Source organism: Lygodium microphyllum, chromosome 30, assembly GCF_053477565.2.
Source record: "Lygodium microphyllum isolate KBCC chromosome 30, Lygodium_microphyllum_v1.1.10, whole genome shotgun sequence".
In the NCBI taxonomy this organism is placed as follows: Eukaryota; Viridiplantae; Streptophyta; class Polypodiopsida; order Schizaeales; family Lygodiaceae; genus Lygodium; species Lygodium microphyllum.
This window is the reverse complement of record NC_141164.1, coordinates 1,232,695-1,260,157: the sequence shown is the minus strand read 5'-3', so window position 1 is coordinate 1,260,157 and position 27,463 is coordinate 1,232,695. Positions and strand designations below refer to the sequence as shown.

The 27,463-nt window shown below is 44.1% G+C and overlaps 1 protein-coding gene across 3 annotated transcripts in view; it reads left to right on the top strand.

Moving 5' to 3' along the window:
- Positions 1 to 27,463, top strand: part of LOC148009479 (uncharacterized) — a 223,115-nt gene that overhangs the window by 171,440 nt on the left and 24,212 nt on the right. For all 3 annotated transcript variants that reach the window (XM_087672326.1, XM_087672327.1, XM_087672328.1), the window contains 3 exons: positions 4,442 to 4,518; positions 4,626 to 4,708; positions 6,009 to 6,060. In XM_087672326.1, the coding sequence (XP_087528452.1) occupies positions 4,442 to 4,518; positions 4,626 to 4,708; positions 6,009 to 6,060 (212 nt within the window). The remainder of the gene's footprint in view (positions 1 to 4,441; positions 4,519 to 4,625; positions 4,709 to 6,008; positions 6,061 to 27,463) is intronic.

Here is a 27,463-nt window from a genome sequence, read left to right as displayed (position 1 = left end):
CTATGAGACCAAAACATTACATACAAAATGTCTGGGAAACTTTCCAGGTCCCACTAAAGCTAACATCTAATGCTATGATAAACTAATTGAGTAGGTACAAAATGGTATATAGGTTGGGTACAATTCATATGTGGTCCAAGTAAGAGAGAGAGAGAAAGAAAGAAAGAAAGAAAGAAAGTTATATTAACGTATTCTAAAGACCAAAACTGGCCTATGAGACAAACTGTGATACAACTGATGAGGTCCAGCTATCCAAAATAAAAGTGCTAAATGAAAAGCTAAAAACTGGAAACTGAAAATACGGTGCTGTGAGTGTGATAAGTGTCATGTATGTGTATGTGCGTATGTAGCTCTGGTACTCCAGATAATGGCTACAAAAGGGGAACAAATGTCGGACATTTCTTAGAGTAATTCTTTTCTTCTTGCAATAATTGATATGTGGGTGGAGTGACAACATGTCTTGTCAAATCACTATCCTTTGGTTTTGGGTCGGACCCATAGACTTATTCATGCCTTTAAGGCTCTCCTTGCTCGTTTACCTCTACGTTTCAACCAATCTTTTCTGTTGCAAAATTAGTTTCTGGAATGTAGTTAGCAATTGATTGCTTATTTTAGCACAAGGGTCCTATCTCGAGGGATGGAAGCATGGGTTGTTTTTAGGGATAATGCACGAGCGTTGTCCCGACAGTATGGTATTCAGCATGCTTCCTCTTTATGAGCTGAATTGCAGCATGCGCAATCTTTGTTGGCCCACTCATTGACTTTGTATCAATTAGGGGATACTACTGATGACTTGCTCACATGCATTGAATGGTTGAAATGTAGAGTTCAAGCTCTTCAAGAGGAGGAATATACTAAATACAAATTATTGGCCCGAGCGGAAGCTTTGGATGATAATAATTGTCAATCTCATTAGTTTTTTGCTTGTTTATGCCAGAAATACACTTGGGAAAATATTATGCGTTTCTTGGATGAGCAAGGTGTTATGGTGATTGATCCGGCTTCCACCATTCAACTCTGTGTTAACTTTTATAAATCTTTGTTGGGTTCATAGGAGATTATTTTTGATGCTATTTACTCTTTCTGTTTGTTACTAATCAGGATAATCTCGACTCGGTTGATTTGATGGAGGGTGATATTTCAGAGGATGAAGTGTAGGATGTGCTGTCCCATTTACCATGAAGGAAAAGCCCTTAAGGATTCTTTCTGATGTTGAGCAACTTAAGGACCCATTAACTCGCCTGTGTCAGCAAGTGTGGAATTCTAGTAGGATGCCTTCAGACTTGAACATTGTTGTCATTCGGTTATTGCCTTAGGTTGCCTCGCAAACATCTTTGAAACAATGGAGACCCATTTCTATTATGGGTTCTTTGTATAAAATCTTCTCTAAAATAATTGCCAACAGATTGCAAAAGGTATTCTGGCACTTGTTCATCAACGTCAATATGGTTTTATTAAGGATCGGAATATAATGTATAACATTATGAATGTTAAACCGGGGATTGATTATGCCAAAGCCTCAAGCCAATAGGTTGTTATGCGTTAGCTTGATCTTGAAAAGGCATTTGATCATGTCAGCTGGTCATTCTTGTGGCAACTAATATCCACCATGGGATTTGGTTCTCGCTTTCCTCTATGATCCCTCCATTAAGTGCAATACGAGCAACAAGACTGTGACTAATGGTATCAACCAGAGAAGGTCTCGGTCTCTTCGGCAAGGCTGCCATCTCAACCCTTTGCTAGTTGCTTTGGTCACTCACCCGATGCTTTCATTGTTGGATAAGTTGATAGGTCAAGGAGAGATTATTGGTCTCTCTTTTCCCAGTGGTGCCCAACTTTTGGGTCAATATTTGGCTGATCATTCCTTTATGTTTCTTAATGTTGATCACACTAATGTTAATTGGGCAATGGTTGCGTGGAATATTTTTGCTTAAGCATCTAGACTTCACAAAGCATCTAGACTTCACATTAATGCTCAGAAATCTACATTGCTTCCTTGCACGGAGAATGATTTGCAGGCTTTGGGTTGGCATGAAGTCGTGATTTTTAAAGGAGATATAACCCAACACTTGGGTTATCCTATTGGTGTGGATGTAGCTCCCTGTGCCTTGCTTGATTGGATGTCATCCCGTATTCATGATCGGTTCATGTATTGGAATCTCAAGACTGGCCTCTTCATGTGAGACTTAAAGTTACTCAATGCATTATGATCAGTATGATCTCGTTTTTTCTGCCATTGCTTCCTTGGACTAAGAAGTCTCTTTTGGAATTGGTTCAACCTATCCGATGCATGTTGTGGAAGAAGAAAGGGAGTGGTTTGGGTGTGGTGTGTATTTCCTAGCAGCATGTGACTACTCCTAAAAGGATGGGGGAAGCAACTTTATGGGATGTTAAATTGCATATGGCTACTTTGAGACTAGCACTTTTGCAGGCACTATGCATAGAGAGTCGTCCTTGGTTGGATATTGTAAAATTTTTCATAGAAAAGACTTGCATCTCTCATGGTAGCATGGTTATTCAAGTTTCTTGGTGTCGTGTGCCTAACTCCACGAGGCTTGTTAAGGTCTCCCAGTCTTTTCTCCTCTCTCATTTGATTGCATCCTGGCAGGAGATGTTATGTTTTGCAGTTTGGCACCGTTGTAATTTTCGTAATAAGGAGGAGAATTCGCTGCAAGGAGAAGTGCTTGGCTACATCCAGGTTGTTGGATTGGCTTGATAAAGATTTGCAACGAGACAAGTTTAATTGGATAGCTCTTTTGGGGTTGCAGACAATCCATGATGGTGTCATTCTTGGGCAGCCTCGTCTTTATTCTTTCCGTTGTATTTGTCAGCACTTTTGGGTGCCTCAAGGATATCATGACATTTGGTCATCCATACAAGACAGGCTTCTAGGGTTCTCTCCTTTGCCTGCTTTACAGCCATCGTCTCCTTGGCGAGATTGGATGTTTGTGCTTCTTGATGATTTCGAGAAAAGGTTAGCTAATCAGATATATCATCAAATGGTTGAGGCTAGGAGATGGTCATTGGGAAGGCTAATAAACTATGGCATATTCAAGACAACAAAAGGATGTGGTAGAAAAGATTCATCCAACTCTGGAAGTCAAAGGTTCCTTATCAGGGTAAAGTGTTCATGTGGAGGTTGCTTATTGGGGGTCTTCAAATTGGGTATGTGTTGTGTGCTCACAGGATCTCCGGTGATTCCTGTGTATTTTGCACTACATGTGATGAGACATTGCTTTATCTCTTTGTCTCTTGCCTTGTTGCTCAACAAATTTGGAGCTTTGTTTCTCGTGTGTGGTCCTTGGCAACTCAGGAGTGGATATCAGCTCGTTTGTGGATTATGGCAAGGATGACTTGTATGTCTATTTTGCATTCAGATTATTCCTGCCTCTTCCATTTCTTTAGATGGACAGCTTTGTGGCATATTTGGTGTACTCGGAATGCCTTTATTTTTTATTCGGCCTCGGGAATTGATGGTCATGTGGCCCATGTTCGTGGTTTAGTGTTATGGCAGATGTCTTCTATGGTTTCAGCTGATCTGGTTCTTCCTGACATTGCTGCTCCCTGGCTGGATATTGTTCGCTCCATACCAGCTGTCCTTTTTGTGTGATATTTGTGTGTTACAGCCTTGGTAGTGTTTCATTTGTGTCTGTTTTTCCTTAAGCTGACCTGATGGTCTGATGTAAATATTGCTACTTAATTCAATTATCTTCACGAAAAAGAGGTTTTACCTTTTATGGAAAAAAAGAGAGAGAGATTCTTAGAGGATGAGGGAGCAGTATGGAAACTTTTATTTATGGAAGGTTCACTTTTTCTCATAAAGGAGGCAAAATGTATTTCCATTTTAAGCCACATTGGCACAATACATTATTTTAAGTTTGATATAATCAGAAGCTTTTGACAAAAACTCCTTGATAACACAATTGCAATAGCATTGTTTGGTTCGCACATCTTGGAGTGAAGATTGGCAGATGGAGAGATTGAGTAGCGGAGCAGTCCTCTTATCAGAGAGAATTTGTAAATGTGTCATGATGTGAGATGGGGAAGATGATGGGGTTCCTCATGTTTTGTACAAAACCCCAGCTTGGCCAGTTGTTTCTTTCATTTTCAGCATCCTTCTATAAAAATGCCCACAAGGATACTGGTTGGAAAATGAAATTGAGTGGCCCATCAAAAAAGTAGGCAGTAGATATGTGTTTTTTCCTGTTCATTGTAGTGGTGGTAGAGGTTCTAGCTGCATGGGCCACCTGAGGTGCACAGACTGCACAGCTGGGCTGTTAGCATATATCTCACTCAATTGAATGCAATAAATCATTCTTGACCTGTGTGTGGATGACCTAGCTCTATGGATGTGTAAATGAAAAAAAAACTTGTTTTCTCTGGGTTTTCTGTGCAACTCCAGGCTTCCGTTCAATAAAATTTTCATACTTATATTTCACAGGTGGTAGCAACCCTGTACTAGGCGATGCACTGGTCATTATTGGTTCTACACTTTATGCTCTCACAAATGTTTCAGAGGTGAATCCATCAAACCTTTTTGGCTGACCTGAGTATCTTGAGAGGTGGTTTCCTTTTGTTTCATGTGCTCCTTGTGTTAGTAAAATGAAGTTTTGTGGTTGTACCAGGAATTTCTAATCAAGAAGGTGGACTTTGTGGAGCTAATGGCATTCCTTGGCCTCTTTGGGGCATTGATAAGTGCATGCCAAGTGTATCCTCTTTATAGGAATTTCAAGTACTTATTCACATATTCCAATGGATTGTAGTTGCTCAATTTGTTACCTGCTGGTGATCTTTTAAAAAATCACATGCTTTTTCCATTTAATTGTGATCTTTAAAATTTTTCTGAGCATATACATCTTTAAGGCCTATAATATACTATAACACATCTTTAAACCCTATAATACACAAGTTCTCATTTACCCTTCTGAAATTTTGAATGCTAGCTAGAGGCACATACAAGGCTATAATGTGTGTGATGTTATTTGCTATTGCAACTCATTGGATCTTATTTCACTTTGTAGGCTGTAAGATCAGATTGCTTACAGGGCATATAGCTCATGAGAGGAAAAACTTTGAGTTCTATGCTGATGATCATTCTGTTTTCTCAAAAATACTCAGAATGATGTGTCTGCAGTCGTGGAATCTTTACATTGCTTGGTTGTGATTTTGAGAGTCCCTGTCCTCAAAATTGTTGTCCTTCAATCAATGCCATTCAATTTATATTGCTTGGCATGCTCCCTCATTGTGTGTTTCCTCGGTCTTTATTGTTGCGTATTTTGCTGAACAAACGATGAGTGAGCCTTAGAAGACACACCTAGAGCCAGCATGTGCATTCTTTAGGATAGGAGTTGCCATGAGACATAATATGGAGCTTGCATGTGCCTAAAGGGGAGGATAACCTCTGGGTTAATATAAATGACTTCCTGAACATCTCAAATTTAGAAGATGGCCCCTTGCATTAAGGTCTTGGGTAAAACAATAGAACTTTGCATTGAAAAACAACAATAGAAATAGTCTTTGCTTTGGCTGTATTTCTGTGAGCCTTCACATTAAACTGATTATTTTGTGAAGTCTCAAGAAAAAGTCAAAGGACCATTTTGCAATGAGCATGTTGTAAGCATCTAATTAAAATTTCTGGAGCTCATAATCAGGGTGTCTCTTGAGTCTATTTATGTATTGTACTTTCTGAATTCATGATTTGTGTGAATCTTCTTGAATAGAGGGAAATATGGTTTGTGATAAGCATGTTGTAACTGTCTGATAAGTGTTCAAGCTCATAATAACCTTAGGACATGTTGTGTCTGATTGTAGTTGATCTAGCTCATTATCAGGGCGTCTCTTCATTAAATTCATGTATTGGATATTCTGGGCGATTCTGGAACAATGGTTTATATTTTCTGTGATAAACATGTTCTAACCATCTGAATAATTGCTCTAGGCTTTAACAATCTTTAGGATGTTTTTTGACTGTATTCATGTCTTGCATTTCCTTAATACATGGTTTGTAGGGCTATTCTTGAACGGGACGAACTGCGATCCATTGTTTGGACACAGAATGCTGTAAGTGAATCCCTTCTGCTTGTGCTATTGTATTTCTATTTGAAGGATGCATTGGAAGCTTTGAAGTGAGTTCTCAATCAGGAAGTTTTAATGTGTGTGATTTAGGTAGCTGGGTGGGTTTCTAACCATCTAGATGGTAGAGTATGAAGTTGAGGTCTGTCTACATCTGGCTGATTTAATTGTCAAGTTTTAGGTCACGATTTCACTTTTGGGTTGCACTACCTCTTTTCTAGCCTTGTTGCGATGTTCTCTGTTCTGGTGCCTGGTTTTGGGAGCATGGATTCGTGTTTGCTTTCCCAAAGCTCCAACTTTTAGGGCTGTAGTCTGCTTCTCTTCCCCACCCCCACCCCCACCCCCACCCCCACCCATCCACTGCACCCAAAAACCCCCCCGGCAGCCTTTTTCAGAGAAAAGAACGAGTCTTTTAATAAATCTGCTTGGGACAAATTATCCTGAGGCAAGGTACAGAAATGGCTTCGTAAGAACTTCGAGAACAAAAGAATTTACAACAAAGCGGAAGTTTATTGCCATGCATGAGTGAACAACCAATCAGGAGGTCTATAGTGCCAAGCCTTGTGTGGCTGACAGTGTAAAATAAAAATCCTAGATCCTGAGAAGCATCTCTTGTTCTCCTCAGTCTCGTCAGTCCAAATCCAAGAGAGAGTCCGCGCAGTGGATAATTCTCATAAATCGATTGCATGGATGCATTTGGTGGTCCAAATATACGAAGCAATTATGCTTGCTATGAGCTCCCATTTGTAGCAGTGTCCATCACACTGACCAAAAATTTAGGCATGGCAATCCTGCTCAAGAGCTGACTGAAATGAGGCAGGCATGAATCTTATGTTCATCCTCATATCCACACACTGAGCCTCTGTCCATGATCCATGCAACCATTTTCCATGTCACTGTCATATGACATAGACTTTGCTGTATCCTGAGGGCTCTCCATACCTTCTGAGCCCTAGGGAAATCCCATATGCAATGTCTTTTTGCCTCCTTTGGCTCACCCTAAACCATAACCAAAGCCAATTGCTGACTGCTAGGCTCATATGTGCTAATAACCACAGAAAGAGAGATCGTTTGGATTTAAAGTTTCCTCAAATCTCCTCCTGTATCAACAAGGAAAGGCGGTGTATTACCCTATGCAATCCAATGTTAAATCACAGTTGGAATCACTCTAATCTTGGTCACTTCTATCCTCCTCTCCAATGTGGTTGTGTATCCAAAGAAGGGGACACCTTGTGTGCCTTTGCAAAGGGATCTCTCCAAACCCACTCACCAGGGTCCCATTGTAATGTCTAGAGGAGCCTTGTCCTATATGCCTAGCATCTCTAGCCATCCATCATGCATGTTGCATGGTCAGGATCCAAATACCAAGCCCTATCACAATGAGCAACAACCCTCATCCGTTGCCCAGAGCATTCTATTCACTCCAACTTTATCCAAATCCTCTCTGCTAAGTCTACCACCCTCATGTGCTGAAAATATAATCTCTCTCTGAGCCAGTGGCTGCTATTGCGAGAACAATATCTCGTATAGTAAAGAACCCAATCCATGTTTCAGAGGTGTCTGTATCGGTCCTTTACTGCAGGGTTACCACCTCCCTAGTGCTCTCCATCATTGCTCTGGTCTCTGTAATACCACGGAGCCTCTTATCTCTATGCGCTGGTAGCTCTAGAAAGACAAACTACTTACCAATGGTGGAAGCAATCCACGAAGAGAACCTCTGCAAGAGATGTGTGTGCTTTCTCAATGTTGTGGCCTCTCTCTGTCTTGAATAGCTGGTTGAAGAGAATAAGTTGCCTCATCTTCTCTTGATCACTGAAGCAATTTGGTGAAGTGTTGCAGACCTTCATCTCCGAGATCGCATAATGGCAATCGCAAACCCGGCCTTGGAACTCCTCCCAAACCATGTAGCTTGGATTTGCTATGAAATCCAGTGAATACTAGGCTGCCATGGTCCTCCATCAGCAGGAATAATAGTCTCTAATCTTCACAAGAATAACTTATTATGGTCTTCTCTTTCTCAAGGCAACTTTCTTGTTTTTATCCAAAAGTTGCATTTTAGTGCTTGCCATTGACCACTGCACACTGCTGATCTGCAACTTTCAGCCTCTCAAGTTATGCCACTTTCCTATTTTTGTCACCCAATTTCCCAACTAAGTTATTTCTTTTAGTTTTGCTTGTATAATCGATCTCCAACTATGTTTTTTTTGCATGAAAATGAAAATTCTATTAATGACACCTTGGAGAAATTCCCCCTGAGTACAAGGAGGCCTTGTGGATATCTATGCTAGGGTTTGGAAAATAAAACATTGAGTATATGACCATGACTAAAACATAATGAACTCTAACACAAATACACAACACAAAATGCAAAACAAAAAATGAAGATAGTTGAATAATGAATGAGTAAATGAATGAAAACATAGAGAATACTGAAGCGGAGAGCGGTCCAATAGCAGACCGCTCTCATGGGAGTGGGCTGAAGGAGGTCTCGATGTGTGTTGTCCACCCGAGAGGGGTCCCGAGTGGTGTAATGGACTAGAGGCTAATGAAGAAAAGTGTTGAATACACAGAAATGACTTGCTATAGATGATGATGCCAGCAAGCTGGGGATAAATCAGCAACCAATCACCATCCTTTATTGTCTTGGCTTGAGTTTGTGCTTCCTTCCAAACCTCTTCTTGTTTTGAAGCCTTGCTGGCCGCCACCTGGAAACTGGTGCCTTAATATCCTTCGGCCTCATTTCCAATTGTCTAATGCGTAAATATAGCAGTTTCTCTCTACTCATGACCATGGGAGAAGACTGAATGGAGAGAGAGAGAGAGAGAGAGAGAGAGAGAGAGAGAGAGGGTAGTTATGCTCCAGGTTGATATTGAGAAGGCATTTGATCATGTTAGCTGGTCTTTTTTGCGGCAATTATTGTCTACAATGGGATTCGGTCCTCGCATGGTGGTTGTTTTTGGAAGTTTTTGAGAGTGTTTTGGATGATATTGATTATGTTTTGGAAGCTCATGATTATTCTTAGTGAAAATATTCTCTTGTTGATACTATTAGTTAGGGAGCTGTGGCTCGTATTGCTCTTAAAGGAGGGATCAGGGAGGAAATTGCCTTATCTTGGTCTCTTAGGCAAGGTTGCCCTCTCAGCCCTTTGCTGTTTACTTTGGTCACTCACCTGATGCTCTCATTGTTGGATAAGTTGGCTGATCAAGGCAAGATAGTTGGCTTGTCTCTTCCCAGTGGTACTCAACTTGTGGGTCAATCTTTGGCAGATGATACTTTTATGTTCCTTAAGGCTGATTGCACTAATGTTAATTAGGCAATGGTGGCATGGAATCCTTTTGCTTTGGCATCGGGTCTTCATATTAATACTCAAAAATCTACACTACTCTCCTGTACGGAGTCTAATATATAGACCTTGGGCTGGCATGGAATTGTGATCTCAAAGGGAAATATAACCAGACACTAGGAATATCCTATTGGTGTGGAGGTAGCACCCTGGGCCTTACTGGATTGGATGGCCTCCCGGATTTATAACAGGTTCATGTATTGGAAATCTCAATCAAGGCTGACCTTTACATGTCAGACTGAAAGTTGCTCAATGTATTATGATTAGTATGATATCGTTCTTTCTGCCAGTGCTCCCCTGGACTAAGAAGTCCCTTTTGGAATTGGTTCAGCCTATCAGATTCATGTTGTGGAAAAAGAAAGGCAATCGTTTGGGATAGGTCTGGATTTCGTGGCAGCATGTGACTACGCCTAAACAGATGGGGGGAGCAGCTTTGTTGGATGTTAATTTGCATATGACAGCCTTGAGGTTGGCCCTTTTGCAGGCTTTATGTGTACAGAGTCATCCTTGGTCAGAGATTGCTAAATTTTTCATTGAAAAGACTGGCATCTCTCATGGTAACACGGTTATTGATGCTTCCTGGTGGCATGTGCTTAATTCCTCGAGGCCTATTAAGATCTCTTAGTCTTTTATCCTTTCTCTTTTGATTGCATCTTGGCAGGAGATCTTACATTTTTCACGTTGGCACCCCCCTGATATTCGCAAGGAGGTGAATTCGCTGCAAGGAGAAGTATTGGCATCCTCTAGGTGGTTGGATTGGCCGGACAAAGATTTGCACAGACCCAAGTTTAATCGGATGGCTCATTTGGGATTGTAGACAGTTTTTGACGGTGTTATTCTTGGGCAGTCTCATCTTTATTCTTTTCGGCGTATTCGTCAGCACTTTCGGGTACCTCGTCGATATTGTGACATTTGGTCATCCATACGCGTCAAACTTTAGAGGTTCTCTTATTTTCCAGTGCTACAACCATTGTATCCGTGGCGTGATTGGATGTTTGTGATTCCATATGATTTCAAGCAAAGGTCTGCTAACCAGATATATCATCAGATGGTGGAGGCCAAGAGATGGGTCACTACAAAGGTGAATAAATTATGGCATCTTAGGGATGGCAAAAAGAAGTGGCAGGAAAGATTCATTCAGCTTCGGAAGTCTAAGGTTCCCTATTAGGGTAAAGTCTTCTTGTGGAGACTGCTGATTGGCAGTCTTCCAATTGGAGAGGTGCTGCGTGCTCGAAAGATCTCTGCTGGTCATTGTGTATTCTGCACTACATGTGATGAAACATTGCTTCATCTTTTTGCCTCTTGTTCGGTTGCACGACAGATCTGGAGTTTTATTTCTCGCGTGTGGCTCTCAGCGACTCAGCTCTGGATAACATCCCGTTCATGGAATATGGGAAAGCTGCCCTCCGTGCCTTCTTTGCATTTTGATTATTCCTGCCTTTTTCCATTTCCTTAGATGGACTGCCTTGTGGCATATTTGGTGTACTGGGAATGCCTTTATTTTTTATTTGATTTCGGGCATCCATGGTCATGTGGCTCGTGTTCGAGTTCTTTCTTTCTTTTCTTCTTGTCCTTCTTTTCTCCTCTAAGTTATTTTCCTTCCAAGTTTCTTCTTTTCTTCTTCTTCTTTTCTGCAACTATTGTGGACTAGAGAAATCGGGAATTGTAATGCTCGTAAAAGACCACTTGTCGTGCATCTCCAACAAAGACATCGGGCCTTGCGCAAATGTGTCGGTAAAAGTAACGGTGAATCTCCATCTTTGGCACCAAAAGGGTATGGGTATTGAGCTAGAAGAGGATAAATCCTTTCATCCAATCCTATGTACCACATAGGGCTAATGAAGCACAAGTGGGCAAGGAGAGGCTAGTGGGTCTAGTGGCGCTAGCTAAATTGGAGATACCAATGGCCCATTAAAAAAAAGTGCATTCATATCTGTATTGAGCCCAAGTGCAAAAAAAACCGTGTTGCCATCTCATAGTGGTGGTGGACAAAGGGCCTCCTTGCATAGTGCAAATGTCCATGTAGGACTTTAGAGATAGGTAATTCTGGAGGTAACTAGGGAACTCACACGCTTATTTATTCAGTTATCCCGTTCAATGTGGCCACTACACATCAATGGAAGAAGACAATCAGGGCATTGAGCCACAAAGGGTGCGAGTGGGAAGGCCCATTACGGATGCATTACAGACACAGAAGGTTTGAAAGGAAAAAGCATCTATAGAGCCTCAATTGGAGCCCTTGAAGGAGACATAGATGAAATATGGTTGCACAATATTATTCGATGGATGGTTTGATATGTGCCAGAGAAATATGTACAATGTTTTGGTATGTGCTCCTCTTTGGGGAAGTGGTTGAAGTGGAGCAGGCTGAGGTGCCCATGGTGCACGTCCTCCTGGAGGAGTAGCTGGAGCCACAACTCCAGGTCGAGCTTCTTCTCCGCTGACACAATCCCAAAGATTTTTGGCCACAAGTACATTCTTCATCATGAAGGACCAAAGTGAATAGTTATTCCCATCCAATCTGTCCTCCTTGGATACATAGGTGAAAACATCTGCCCCTTGATTTGCCATGATTTTCAATTACCAAAAAATGCAAAAGAGCACTGTTGAAGCAGGACTACATTGGGAATCTGAAATTTTTTTGAAATTGCAAGAAATAACTTTCTGCAATTAGTGTACGAAGGTGCACTGTCAAAACTGTGTGTTATGCATGCAGTCCAATGTGCAATCAGTGTTCAGCAACACTGTACCAGCAAAATCCCCAAAATTTATTGCCTCGGGTTTGTCAAAACAGTCTATCAGTGATTGTAACTGCAGTGCATATGCCAATGTTCCCAGAAAACATAAAAGCCCCAAAAAATTTTGATGATTGTGTCTAAAAATTGCATTTAATGTGTCCTAGACACGTTTCCTGACTTCTGTGTCTATGGCGTGGAAACCCTTGCTTCCAAGAATTGCAGGAAATTAAAATTTAAAAAAAATACTAGAAAATTTACAATTTATTGGCGTAGAGCCGTCAGGCACGTGTTCGATGGATTGACTAGCGGCGGGTGTTGCAGGCGAGCTGGCGGGCGAAGCGACTGATGTCGTAAGGTAGGGGCAGAGCAGGCGAGGAACAACACAGGGGCGGAGTCGACGGGCAAGCAGGAGGCCTCAGGCGGATATCGACTAGTACCGGCGCTGCAGACGGGCTTAGCGTCTGCAGGCAGGCGCTGTTCTCTGGCATATGCAATGTGACTGATGGGCGGGGTGTGCAGCAGAGCTGATGGGGCGTTTAAAGATTGGACAGGGACTATGTAGCAGGCGAGGGTCTAGGCCGGCTGGTGACTGTTTGATGTGGGAAGAAGCAGGTCGAGCTATTGAGGCAAGCAGCACTGGTGAGCTGGCGAGCAAGGTTTTGCGAGACTGACGGGCTGTGCTGTCAGGACGTGGCCACGGTGGCCTGTAAAGCAGACTGGCGTGTCAAGCTGAGTAGCACTGCTCTGATACCAAATGTGAGGGAGGACAAGATCGAAGCTTAGCACAAAAAACCAGTAGACAGTGTGAGAGTGAAGCACGAAACCCAATGCAATAGACTGAAAGAGTGTAAGATGAAAGTACAAGGTACAACCCTTAAACCTTAGGGTTGTAGAGGGTGTTCACACCCGAATATGGTAAGTGTCCATAAGTGTGTGTCATAAGCACATACAAAATAATACCATAAATCTGGGAGAAAAAACCTCTCCTACCGAGAGTAAAAAGTGCCCCAGTGTCCTACTGATCACCGACACTTCTATGTGAGTGTAGGCGTAAGTGAGGCGTGAGTGAAATACCCAACATTAGTATGAACATTGAACATCTTGAATCTTCTCTTATATCTATGTCTTGTTCACCTTTACAGGTGAATGTCGAGAAGATTCATATAGAGAAGGTGCAAGATATCCTGGAAATACCACGAGAAGTGGGATATCTACTCCATGCTCTATGAGGAGCTATCGGCACCAGTGCATGAGACTCGTGCATAGAGGAGAGCTAGAGCCACTAGAGTGAGGGCCTTATGTGGTTGTGCATTACAAGTAAAGGCAGAGCCAAAGTCTTAGATTGAGACTGAGGTTGCTTCATCATCTTCTCAATCAGGGTCCTTGCAGTCGGACAAGAAGATGGTGCACAAATCCTCAGAGTCCAAATGAGTCATGATTCATGATACTTAGGAGTTAGTTTAGCATTGCAGACTACAGTTGCCAGTTGTTCATTTGATGTTGTTACTTATTACTCAGTAGCTACTAGAGTCTAGTACCCAGTGCGGCTCAGTGCTCATTGGACATTGGAGTTTGGACAGATTATTAACATGACATAGTTACATGTATTGTTGTATCTTGATTTTACTTGTTATGCATCTTGGTTCCACTGTTCTTGATGTCAGTCTTTAGATCATAGATGATTGACGAGTCGTAAATTGTAATTCATTTTGTCGTCTTAAGTTTTGAAAACTAAGTCTTAACCATGTTAAGCTGTCTTAAGTTTTAACCATTGAGTCTTGATGCGTCACTCGTGAGTCGTGAGACATGTAATGAATCATGATTTCAATCATATGATATGAAGTCTCAAGGTTTTGTATGAAATGTGGGTACATGTTATTGTAGGCATTGATATATTTACATATCCAGGTAATACCGTATTTATTTTAGTGTACTATCTGAAATGCCCTTTCCTCATTTCCATTTGTTTGGAACTCTGAAAATTTGGTTTTCTCCATTTCATTTTTCCCTGTTTTCGATACTCCGTGGTACTATGCTATCAGCCTGGGGGGCGTGTGCTCTACTTGCCTCCAGTTTGTGCCATACTGTCTGCTATGCAAAGGCTCTGTTCTCTTGCAGCAGCTGCCACCACAGCCAATCGACGCCAGCCAGGTGGCGCATTGTAATTGTTCCCTCTAGTGACCACCTTGTTCTGCTTGTGCAGTGACTATTCTGCTTGCCCACCTACTGTACCTATGCCTGTTGTGTACAAGGTCAGCCGATACAAGCCTGCAACTGTTAGCTGTCTAGACAGCTCATATGCAAGTCTAACCTGCGGGCATGGCTAGGTTATTTAGGCATTTTATTAGGGTCATTGTATGCTTATTTGGGGCATTTTATGCTGGCCAATTAGCATTAAACACTAGCCAACCTACCCCTATTTTGGCATTGTTTTCTTCTTTATATAACCGGCTCTCTGCTCATTCAAATTATCATCACCTTGAAGTTCTATGGAGCGAGGGAGCTGGTGCTAGTGCTTAGGAGCCAGAGTCTCACTATTATACTTGTCATTCTCGTGTTTGGTATATAGATTCCATTTCCCAAGTACATCTCTAAGTTCTCTTCCTTTGCAGTGTTCTTCTGTTTTCTCTCTCTTCTATCTTGTGTTCAACAATTTATTTCAGCACTTGTCTATTCTTCCATTGTTGCATCACGTCTGACTGGAACAAACAGAGCATGTGCCATTGCCAACTTCTACATTTTGATGGACGGTTCAAGGATGGCTGAGATAGACCAGGCCCCTAATGCTCTAGGTCCACATACATGGACCTAGAAGAAGTTGCAGTGGAAGAAGGCATGGTGCCTTGCATTGACTAGATGGCTTTGATCCCTGCTATGTTTTAGCTGCCTAGACTTCTCCTTTGCAAGATTTGCAAGAACCAAATTGGGATTCGGGAATAGTTGCTTGAGTTTGCCAATTCTTTATTGGAAAAGTACATAGAGCATAATCATCGAGCTATTCGTGTCTGCGCAAAGGAAAGACATTTTGGATACACAAATGGATACTCCAGGTTCAGTACTCCTTTTTGGCTTTCCATGAGTGAGGTGTCATTCTCTTCATTGGCTGGCTACCTGTCCTCGCTGGGATCCATTAGTGGCATATGTCACTTCTTTAGACTGATTATGTGGAGGAGAACTTTCCTGGTTTGCATTGTTTCTATGAGGTTATGCTTTGTTCTCCTTCGGCATGAGACTTGCTTCTTGCCCAACAGCCCCTCTTCTTTGATAAACAGTTGGTGCACATTGTTCTGTGGCATCCCATGGTAGATTTCCAATGCTTGCTCAAGAAGACATGTTTGACGTGGGTGGAAGTCAAGCATTATCTAGTGGTTTATTGGCCCCTCCTCAAGGATGCTATGGTTGTAGCGGCTCACATGTTGGTGCCCCTCAATCTGAACGCGGCCAACAGAAATTGACCGTGCATGCTTTGGGGCACAGCCAGAAAGAGACCTAATTGGTTGCGCCTCAATTCTAGTGGTATGAGGCCTCTTTGGTTTTGGCGTAAGTGGGGTAGTTTTGTTGGCCACTGCATTTCTTGTGTTCAACTAGGTTACTTCATAGCAAAATGCCCAAACCGAAAAAATATTGCGGTAGATCAGCCCATGGATAGAGAACAAAGTGCACCACCTTGTTCTACCAAGCAACAAATTGTTTCAACCTAACCAATGTAAGGTCACACAACCAATCCCTCCGTTTGTCTTGGAGACACAAGTATGGATAGAAGTTCGTGGATGGAATAAAGGTAAAGTGAAGGAGGCACGTATGCCTACAATACCTAGTGATTCTTCTCTATAGCAGGACCCCCTTTGTACTTATTTGCATTGTTGAGACATGTCTTTTGATGTGCCTACTGCTCAAGTTCCTATTGCCATTAAGGATACATAATCCCCCAAACAACTACAGCCACAACAAGGTGCTTGTAATCCTCTAGCTCAAGTAGCTTTTGATGTGGCTGGTCAAGTCATCACACCATGGGATCACGATATCTAGGTTCTGCTTCCCACCTTGCAATTGGGCCTTCCTCCTCATGGGCCAAACATCATAGGCCCAACCCCTTTGTGGTGCTAGGAGACTTCTTTGAAGATGGTGTATTGGAGACATTGACAGTAAAGGCTGAGGCCCATGCGGCCAGATCTTGTCAGCATTGTTGATCCTTTTTGTTCGTCTAGTCCTGCAGTGCCTCTTGCACTCTCATTCTTTTGCACGTGCTGAATCTCATTGTATTTGGCTCCTATATGATGACTTGGAGCTAGTCTATACTCTATAATCTTGCTATCTTGTACTTTTTTTGGTAATTAATATAATTATCCATTGTGTGTGTGTGTGTGTGTGTGTGTGTGTGTGTGTGTGAGCTTGCTTCAACGCGAATGCCCGGTGTGGGTTGAAGTGGAAAACTGTATGGCTGTCTACTGGCCACTGTTAAAGGATGCCATGGCTGTTGTGGGCACTGTTTTGGTTCCCCTGAGCCTAAGGGCCACGAATCATAAGCGTTTAAAAATGTTATGGAACACTGCTCGGAAAAGGCCTGCTTGGTTGCGTCTTAATTGCTCTGGCATGCATCCTTTGCACTTTCGTTTGAAATGGGGTAACTTTGTAGGGCATTGTTTTTCGTGTTTATGGCCGAATGTCCAACGAAGCAACCGGCTTCAAATACTGAGCATGTTTTACCTCCCATGGAAGATATGGTGCTTCATGCTCCGTCACAAGATGCGACCCAACCACCTAAAGTTTTGGATAAAGGCAAAGAACATGTTTCGGGTTTGGATTCCCATGACAATGACTGGGTAGATATACGTGCCAAAAAAGGTAAAAGGTTTGATGCTGGCATGGCGGATACTGTGCCTAATGCTTCACAAGATTCCTTGCTTACTTATATGCGTAGGAAAAACATGTTGTCTTCAGAGCACACTACTCATGCTATGGTTTCTTCTGCTCCTCGCAATCAGCCCACTAGGAAAGTATATATGGATGGTCCGAAGGGCCCACTTGTTAAGTTGACTTTTGATGCTAGAGGTAACGTGATTACCCCATGGGATCGTCCTTATCCCCGTTCCATCCCCAAGACAATGGATACACCGTCTACCTCTAAATCTGGCCGTCGGAACTCTTTTGCCGTGTTAGCTGATTTTTTGAATGAGGGAGTCCTTGACATTCTTGCAGAAAAGGTTAAATCGAGGCAAGCATTGCCTCGTTCTTGATTTTCTTTTTTGAATACACATGAAGATAGCCACGTGGAATGTGTGAGGCATTTGTTCTCGCAATAAGCAACATGCCATGTGGAGTTTATTGCATGAGAATCAGTGGGATGTCTTGTGTGCTATTGAGCACAAGAGTCACGGTGAAGCAGGAAAAGTTGTGGATTGCCATGGGTTTCGCTTGTTTTATGCAAGGACACATGCCATGCATTATTCTGGTGTGCTTATGATTATACATGAGAAATATCAGCCTGTTTTTATTAAAAATGATGTACATGGTCGTTTTGTGGTGATTGAAGTTTTATTTAAAGGAGAGATCTTATGGTTACTTGGGCTCTATGCTCCAAATGATCCTTTATCCCACCAGGATCTTTGGAATACTTTCCAGACCTCCTTGTCACTTGGCAGACAGGGTTTTTTGATGGGGGATTTTAATATGTGTGTTAATCCTTCACAGTCCACACCAGAGCATTTGGTGATGGACGCTCTGGAAAGCTGTGCGTGGAATGCATTTGCTCCCCTACTTAAGCAAAATCTCTGGTCATGGCTACACTCTTCTTCTACAAGGTTTACTTTTAATTCTGCGCAGTATGCAACTACATGGTCGCGGTTGGACCGCATGTACATTATGCAAGGTGATGTATTTTTTCCTGACATGCTAGAAATGAAAGTGTTGCAGCAATATGTCTTGTCGGACCATTTTCCTCTACAACTTGAGATGCTTGTACAACCCATTGCACCTTTAAGCAATGTTTGGATAGACTCCCTTTGTGTTTCAACTCGTCTTATTTGAAGCATTCAATCTTTTTGGGTTATATGCAGCAATTGATTGATATATTTTTATTGGACTTCTCCTCTGAGGGCAATTCTTCTTTTGAATGATTGCTCTCTAATGTGCAGCGGGTTGTTCTGCAGTATAGGATCCATCATGCCTCTCTTTGTCGGCGGCATCGACAAGCAGTGGAGGAATTACTGGCTTTGGTTCGTTCTCTACTGGTGGAGACTCCAGATGATGTATTTCTGCTGTCATTGGCTATACGTTTGGCTGATCTTATTAAAGAGTTTCAGTTGAAATCTTATCAGCGGGCCAAATTGCAAAATTTGATTGAGAATTTGCAAGATAGTGCTTGTCAGACTCATAAGTTCTTTCGAGCTCTCCATGCATCTCCTACTCGAGAGAATATGACTAGACTCCAGGATGTAGAAGGTCAAATGGTCATTGATCCTGAGACTATTGTGAATATGTGTAGGAAGTATTTTCTAGACCTTCTTGGTTCTACTCCTTCACCTTTTGACCAAATTACTCATGCCCGCTCAGTTTTCTATGATTTGGTCCGCAATCAGGTTCCACATGACATGAAAACTACTTTGGAGATAGATATTCGTGAGGCGGAGGTTATGGATGTTTTGTTACACTTGCTGAAGGATAAAAGTCCCGGTTGGGATGGTCTCACCTTTGAATTCTTTGACGTTTTTCCTCCCCAACTGGTGAAACCATTGACAGCTATGTTTCAGCAGGTGTGGGAAACGGTGTTCATGCCTTCCTCATGGAAAGGACTTATCAAACTGCTTCCAAAAGTTCTTTCACCGTCTATGTTGGAACATTGGCGACGAATTTCTTTGATGGGTTCCATGTATAAAATCTTTTCTAAAGTGATGGCGAATCGGCTCCATAAGCATCTTTGTGCCATTGTGCATCCTCTTCAATATGGTTTCATTAAGGGCCGAAACATTTTGCATAATGTCTTTAATGTGCAAATGGCTATTGACTATGCAAGGCAGTCTAATCAGGAGGTGGTATTGATTCAATTAGACCTGGAAAAGGCTTTCGATTATTTAGACTAGTCTTTCATTGCAGAACTTATGTCTACTATGGGCTTTGGTACTTGGATGTCTCGTTTGATCTACACCATTAGTGTTGCGGCTTCTTCGCGAGTTATGCTGAATGGTGGTGTTAGCGAGCCATTTGTCCTTGCACGCTCTCTTTCTTGCCATTGAGACTCATCCGGTTCTTTCGATGTTATCTCATATGGCAGCTTCTACTCAGTTGGCTGGATTGTCTCTTCCTTTTGGATAGTACTTCATTAGTCAATCCTTGGCTGACGACAGCTTTATGATTTTGTGTGCGAACAAGGATAATCTTCGCAAAGCATTAGATGTTTCGACTCTCTTTGGTCATGCTTCTAGTCTTCATATCAATGCTTCGAAATCAGCCATTCTCAGTTGTAGGGAGTCAGATTTGCAGTCATTGGATTGGCAGGGTATGGTTGTTACCTGTGGTTCCATTGTCAAGCATCTTGGGTACCCTTTGGGGGTTGATGTTCGGCCAAAGCAACTACTAGAGTGGGTTTCACAGAAACTGGCAGCTAAGTTTCTGTATTGGAAGTCATAGGCTTGGCCCTTCCATGTTCGCCTCAAAGTGGCTCAAACAATTATGTTGCCAATGCTCACATATTTCTTGCCATTGCTGCCTTGGACTACTACTACATTGAATGCTCTTACTCAGTACATTCGTTTCATGTTATGGAAGGACTCCTTGCATGCAGGGATTTCATGGATTTCTTGGTCGCATGTATGTACCCCCAAACGCATGGGAGGTGGGGCTATTTTGGATGCCGAAACTCATATGCTGGCACTCCGTTGGTCTCTTTATCGTGCTATGTGCTTGGATCATCACCCGTGGGTCTTTATAGCCCGTTATTTTCTCGAGGATCACAGGCTTCTGCATGGTAATACCCAAATTCGGAGCTCCTGATGGCATGTTCTTAATGCAGACTCTCGGTTTTCTAGTCCTTCATTATCCCTGCTTGCTCATTTGGTATGTTCTTGGAAATTGGTTCTCTAGAAGACTCAGTGGCATCCAGTAGAGGACCGCGTAGCTACTAACTCTTTTAAACTGGAATTGTTGGCAGCCTCCCGATTACTTTCTTGGGAAGGCAAACATGAGCTCCGACCAAAATTTAACCACATGGCACGCTTGGGCTTGGCTTCAATTGCAGATGCCACCCTTACCAGTCGTAATGTGTTGATATCGTTTTGTATAGCCAAGAGGCTTTTCAGGATCCCTCGTGGATACCGTGATTTATGGGGAAAGCTTTTGATGGTGCTCAAGAGCAGACAACCCTTTCCTGCCCTTGCTTTGGATCGTCCCTGGCAGGATTGGGACCTTGCAGGCCGGCTGAATTTGGAAAAGGCCTCAGCTAACCAAGTGTATCATCTTCTGATTAAAGATCATCAATGGCTGGTTACTAAAGCTAAGACTGTATGGGGATTGCGTAAATCTGAGTCATGGTGGAAGGTAACTGTGATGGAGGGCTGGTTGAACAAGACGCCTTTCAAATGCAAGGTCTTTCTTCGGAGGGTGATGATTGGCGGTCTTCCTCTTACTTCAGCCCTTTCCAAGCGTCGAATCTCCAACGGCAATTGTTTCTTTTGCACCACCAGTGTGGAATCGGCCCATCATCGATTTATTTCTTGCCCTCTCGCTAAGAAAATCTGGTCCTCTTGTCAACAGTTTGGCGAGCAGTGGTTGGTTTCTCGCTAAGCCCTTTTGATTGGGTTATTGGGCGACCCAAATACCCCACACCGACATAGTCGCATATGAAGATCTTGTTTCAGTTTCTTAGATACTGGGGCTGTTGGCACAATTGGACCATTCGGAATGCTTTTCTTTTTGATTCAGCCTCTAATGTTCAGGGACATATTGCTAAGCTTAAAGGTCTCTTGCATTGGTAGATAGATCTCATTCGGCACTCTGACTTACTCCCTCGGGAGGACTTACTTCCTTGGCATATGGCAATTTCCTTTGCGTCTTTGCCATGACTTTTGTAACTCTTTTGTCGTTTAGTTCTTTATAAATGTAACATCCATTACAAGAGAGAGAGAGAGAGAGAGAGAGAGAGAGAGAGAGAGAGAGAGATATAATCTGTACTGGTCATTCTCAGCATAGTGATTGATCAAGGCTATTATCATGGTATAGAGTAATGATCACAAGTTGCCACAATCTTTCGAAACAAAACATGAAAAAGTTAAAAATGACAACATTAAAAACAACTAGTATGGCACATTAAAACTGAAAAACAAATGGATAAATGTTAATGCTTAAGTTAGCCACATTTTAAAAAACTGTTTCTGGCATGCAAGGAAACGAGTGACCCCAAAATGTTTCCCCAAGCCAATATGCCGCTTGGCAGCCATTTCCCCTGTTTACATTTTGGCTGGGGAAACATGTTTCGGGCCCATCTCCTTACATTTCAGTGTTTTAGGTCCTTCCAGAAGACATTTACGGGCGTTTCCCACTAGTGTGCCTTTTATATTTCTCTTTTCATTTATTTCTTGTTTCTTATATGGTATTAGCTCCTTTTTCAGTTGCAAGGTGCTTATATGTATCTATAATTTTTTTGCATTTCAGTTCATCTTGTCCAATTCAAATGATGTCTGTACCTGCATTCCACTCTTCATTTTACATGTATGTCCCCATTCTTTGCATTTGTTTGTGCTGATATCTTAGCCTTGACCCTTTCCCGTCCTTCTCCATCTCATCTTACAGTTTGCAATTTTTGCGAATCATGAGTTGCATCTCTTAACACTATCTTTCATTAATGATGCAAGAGGTCTTTTTGAGTCTAGTAGACCCTGTAGAGAGTCCAATCCCAAACTCTAGGGCCATAGGTCTTGTATCTTGCATACTTTGAAGGGGTGTGGTACACTACTTCCATTGTTGGTTATGTGAGTTTTTTATCAAACTCATTCTCCCATGTATTCTTGTATCTTCCATACTTTGAAGAGCGCGGGCGATGGCTGATTGGTGCTGCGGCGCTTCCTTTTGCTTCGTCGTCCACCTTGCGCCCGTATTCTTTCGACCTGCTGCCCTGTTTGCAGGCGCCGCCTGCAGTCTGCTTCACTTTCGCCTGTATTTCGTGACCCCCGGGGCTCAGCGCAGGGAGCGACGGACGTCCACAGAGCGGACGGGTTCCACAGGATAGTCTGACAGGCCACGGCGTTTGCAGAATCAGGTACATTTCGTTTGCTGCCCCGCTAGTCATCTGCACGCCGTCTTCTCGCGGCGGGTGGCTGCCCTGTGCATCTTGCTGGGCCGTGACAGAGCCAGGGAGCCCTAACATGGCAGCACGTGTCTGCAACTCTGCGCACATCAGAGAGTTGATCTGCTCCTTTACATAGAGAGAGAGAGAGAGAGAGAGAGAGAGAGAGAGAGAGAGGATGGTGCTCCTGCGTCGTGCCGCCCTGCCATGGCATGATCTGGCGCGCCCGGCTGTTGTCCTCGTCTGCGTCGTCGCCACCTGACGCCCTGCCAGATGTCACCCCCCGTTCGCGCCAGCCCAGTCGTCGCCTCTGTTCGTCGGTAGGTCGCGTTTGTCCACCATCGTTGAGGGCTGCATCGACGCCTGTTGCTGACTGTCGCTCCTGCTCCCGGAGCTGTCCAGACGCCCTGTTTCTGCCGCCCTATCCACGGTAACCTACCCCTGACGCCGAGAGTGAGCGGATCCGCCGTGTTTTTTTCTCCTGCCTGTCTCGCGGAATCGTCTGCAGCCGCCCTGTCAACTTCACCTCTGCCGCGGTTCGAGGCGCCGCCTGCGTGTGCTCCTCCTTTCGTGCAGAGGCGCACAGCTCCTGTGAAACCCTAAACCTGACCTTCGTCAGAGAGGCAGCGTCCGGGATCGCGTGCCCTCTGCTCTGTACACAGAGAGAGAGAGAGAGAGAGAGAGAGAGAGAGAGAGAGAGAGAGAGAGAGAGAGAGTGTGTGTGTCGGTCAGTCCTTCTGTGAGATCAGTTCATCATACACCATGGCTGGTTTGGATCTGGATTTCCTAGACCAAACGGTGGCAGCACTTGGCCCGGACTCTGATGCTGAGGAACCCGAGGATATGGCTCCGTGCACTGAAGAATTGCCCCCGGGTCCTGATATCCAGCCTGCGGGCAAACGTACCAAGCACACCCCAGAAGAGTTAGGCGTTACTCCGGATCGTTCCTATGCGCAGGTTGCTTCGGATCCGGTGGACTCTCAGAAGGTGGACTGGGAGCATCTGTTGGAATTTGCCAACACTTTGCTTGGTGAATATGTTCAACATAACCAAGAAGCCTTCTCTGCCTCTGCTCCAAACGATGTTCAGGAAGCTACCGTCGAGCCAAAAACTGTCCTACGCTCCTTTTCGGTATTTTATGATCGCGCGGTGATACTCTTCTTCACTGGTCGCATCCCGCTGCTTTCCCGTATTCGCCAATGGCTACAGAGTCTGCTACAAGGGGAATGTGTTGAAGAGATTTTTGTTGGATCCCGGGGTTTTTTTGAGGTCCTCTTGAAAACAGAGACGCACCGTGCTGCTCTTCTGTCTAAGCTGCCTTTGTTTTTTGATCGTCGGTTGGTTCATGTGGTTCCATGGCGCCCAATGGCAGATTTCCAGCACCTCCTGCAACGTGAATGCCCTGTGTGGGTAGAAGTGGAAAATTGTCCGGCTGTTTATTGGCCGCTATTAAAGGATGCTATGGCCGCTGTGGGCACGGTTCTGGTCCCTCCCAGTCTCAGGGCTGTGAATCGCAACCGCTTGTGCATGTTATGGGATACTCCACGGAAACGGCCTGCATGGTTACGCCTCAATTGCTCTGGTATGCATCCGTTACACTTTCGTTTGAAATGGGGCAATTTTGCTGGCAATTGCTTTTCCTGTGGACAGTTGGGGCACTTTATGGCTGAATGCCCCGAGCAACAACACGTTTCAGATGCAGCTCATGTTGCTCCGCCCATGGAAGATATGGTGTGTGATGCTCAGTCGCTGGATCCTACCCACCCGCCCCAAGTTCTGGCCAATGGTAAACAACAGGTTTCGGGTCTGGATTCCCGTGCTACTGATTGGGTTGAAGTACGTGCCTAAAAAGGCAACAGGATTGGTGCGGGCATGGAGAGTACTGGGCCTACTATCTCACACGATTCCATGCGAACATATATGCGCAGGAAGGAAATGATATCGTCCGAGCGCTCTGCTCCTGCTATGGTTTCTTCAGCTCCCCGTCATCAGCCCGCCAGGAAAATGTATTCGGATCGTCTCAAGGGTCCACCTGCACAGCTGGCTTTTGATACCAGAGGCAACGTCATTACTCCGTGGGACCGTCGTTACCCACGTTCCAACCCCAAGCAACTCGATATGCCGTCAACTTCCAAATCTGGTCCTCAGAACTGTTTTGCGGTGTTGGCAAATTTCTTGGATGAGGGAGTCCTGGACATTCTCGCCGACAAAGTCAAATCGAGGCAAGCTGTGCCTCGTACCTGATTGTGTTTTGTATACACATGAAAATAGCCACGTGGAATGTGCGAGGAATTTGTTCTCGTCACAAGCAACATGCCATGTGGACTGCATTGTATGAGAATCAGTGGGATGTCCTGTGTGCTGTTGAGCACAAGAGTCACAGTGACGCCGGTAAAGTTGTGGATTGCCATGGCTTTCGTTTGTTCTATGCAAGAACACAGGCCATGCATTATTCGGGTGTGCTCATGATTGTACATGCCAAATATCAGCCTGTTCTTATTAAAAATGATGTTCATGGCCGCTTTTTGGTGGTTGAAATCTTATTCGAAGGGGAAATCCTATGGTTACTTGGCCTCTATGCTCCGAATGATTCATTATCTCGCCGGGAGCTTTGGCAGACTTTGCAGCCTTCCTTGTCACTTGGCAGACGCGGCTTCTTCATGGGGGATTTCAATATGTGTGTTGATTCTTCCCAGTCTACATCGGAGCACTCGGTCATGGATGCGTTGGAAAGTCGTATGTGGCACGACTTGGCTCTTGCTGTTCTTAAGCAAGATCTTTGGTCCTGGCTACACCCGTCTTCTCCAGGCTTTACTTTCCATTCGGCCCAATATGCCACAACATGGTCGCGGTTGGACCGCATATATATCATGCAGAATGATGATTTTCTGCCTGAGATGCTCGAAATAAAAGTGTTGCAGCAATATGTCTTGTCGGACCATTTCCCTCTGCAGTTCGAGTTGCTTGCACAACCCATTGCCCCCTTCAAGCAATTTCTGGAGAGACTCCCTTTGCGTTTCAACTCCTCCTACTTAAAGCATACAATTTTTCAGGGCTATATGCAGCAATTGCTTGACAAATTCTCCTTGGACTTTTCCTCTCAGGGCATTGCGTCATTTGACCGATTGCTCTCTAATGTGCAGCGGGTTGCTCGGCAATATGGGATCTATCATGCCTCTCTTTGTCGGCGCCGTCGACAGGCAGCGGAGAACCTACTGCTTTTGGTTCGCTCCCTGCTGATGGACACTCCGGATGATGCATTTCTGCTTGCACTGGCCTGCGGGTGGCCGATCTTCTTAAAGAATTCCAGTTAAAATCGTATCAGCAGGCCAAATTGCAACATCTAACAGAGACGTTGCAAGATAGTGCATGTCAGACCCATAAGTTCTTTCGAGCTCTCCATGTCTCTCCTACTCGAGAGAATTTGACCAGACTCGAGGATGCACAAGGCCACCTTATCCTGGATCCACAGACTATTGTGCATATGTGCATAAATTATTTCCGTGACCTTCTCGGTTCCGCTTCTCCTCCTTCAGCCCAAGTTTCTCAGGCCCGTTCGGTCTTTTATGACCTGGTCCGCAATCAGCTACCGCAGGACATGCAAGCTACTCTGGAGTCAGATATTGGTGAAGCAGAGGTTATGGATGTCTTGTTACACTTGCCCAAAGATAAAAGTCCGGGTTGGGATGGTCTCACCAGTGAGTTCTTTGAAGCTTTCGCTACCCAACTGGCGAAACCATTGCAGGCTCTGTTTCAGCAGGTGTGGGAAACGGGGATCATGCCTCCCTCATGGAAACAAGGACTTATTAAACTGCTTCCAAAAGTTCCTTCGCCATCTAAGTTGACACACTGGCGCCCCATTTCTTTGATGGGTTCCATGTACAAAATCTTTTCCAAAGTAATGGCGAATCGGCTCCATAAGCATCTCCCTGCTCTTGTGCACCCTCTCTAGTACGGTTTCCTTAAGGACCGAAATATTCTACACAATGTTTTGAATGCCCAATTGGCCATTGATTATGCCCGGCATTCTAATCAGGAGGTGGTGTTGGTTCAACTGGACCTGGAAAAGGCTTTTGACTATCTGGACTGGTCTTTTGTTGCTGACCTTATGTCCGCTATGGGCTTTGGTGCTCGGATGTCTCGTCTGATCTACACCATTAGTGCTGCGGCGTCTTCGCGAGTCATGCTGAACGGAGGTGTTACTGAGCCATTTGTCCTTCCCCGTTCTGTCAGACAGGGGTGCCCTTTGAGCCCTTTATTCTTTGCCCTTTCGACACATCCAGTTCTTTCCATGTTATCACATATGGCCGCCTCTTCCCACTTGGCCGGACTGTCGCTTCCTACAGGACAACATTTCATTAGCCAATCCCTGGCGGATGATACTTTTATGATTTTGCGTGCAGACAAGGATAACCTTCGAAAAGCATTGGATGTTGTGGGTCTCTTTGGCCAGGCGTCCGGCCTTCGTATCAATCCACTCAAATCAGCCATTCTAAGCTGCACGGAGTCGGATTTGCAGTCCTTGGACTGGCAGGGTCTGGTTGTTCCTCGAGGTTCCATTGTCAGGCATCTTGGATACCCATTGGGTGTTGATGTTTCCCCAAAGCAGCTTCTGCAGTGGATTTCTCAGAAGATGGTGGCCAAGTTTATGTACTGGAAGTCTCAGGCCTGGCCTTTTCATGTTCGCCTCAAAGTAGCCCAGATAATTATGTTGCCAATGATCACATATTTCTTGCCATTGTTGCCCTGGACTCCTATGACTCTGAATGCTCTCACTCAGTCTATTCGCTTCATGCTCTGGAAGAAGGACTCATTGCATGCAAGTATTTCCTGGATCTCGTGGTCGCATGCGTGCACCCCCAAAAGCATGGGTGGCGGAGCTATTTTAGATGCCCAAACTCACATGCAGGCACTCCGTTGGTCCCTTTTCCGCGCCATGTGCTCGGATGATCATCATCCGTGGGTCGCTATCGCCTGTTCTTTCCTTGAGGGTCATGGGCTTTGGCATGGCAATACCCGACTCCGGAGTTCTTG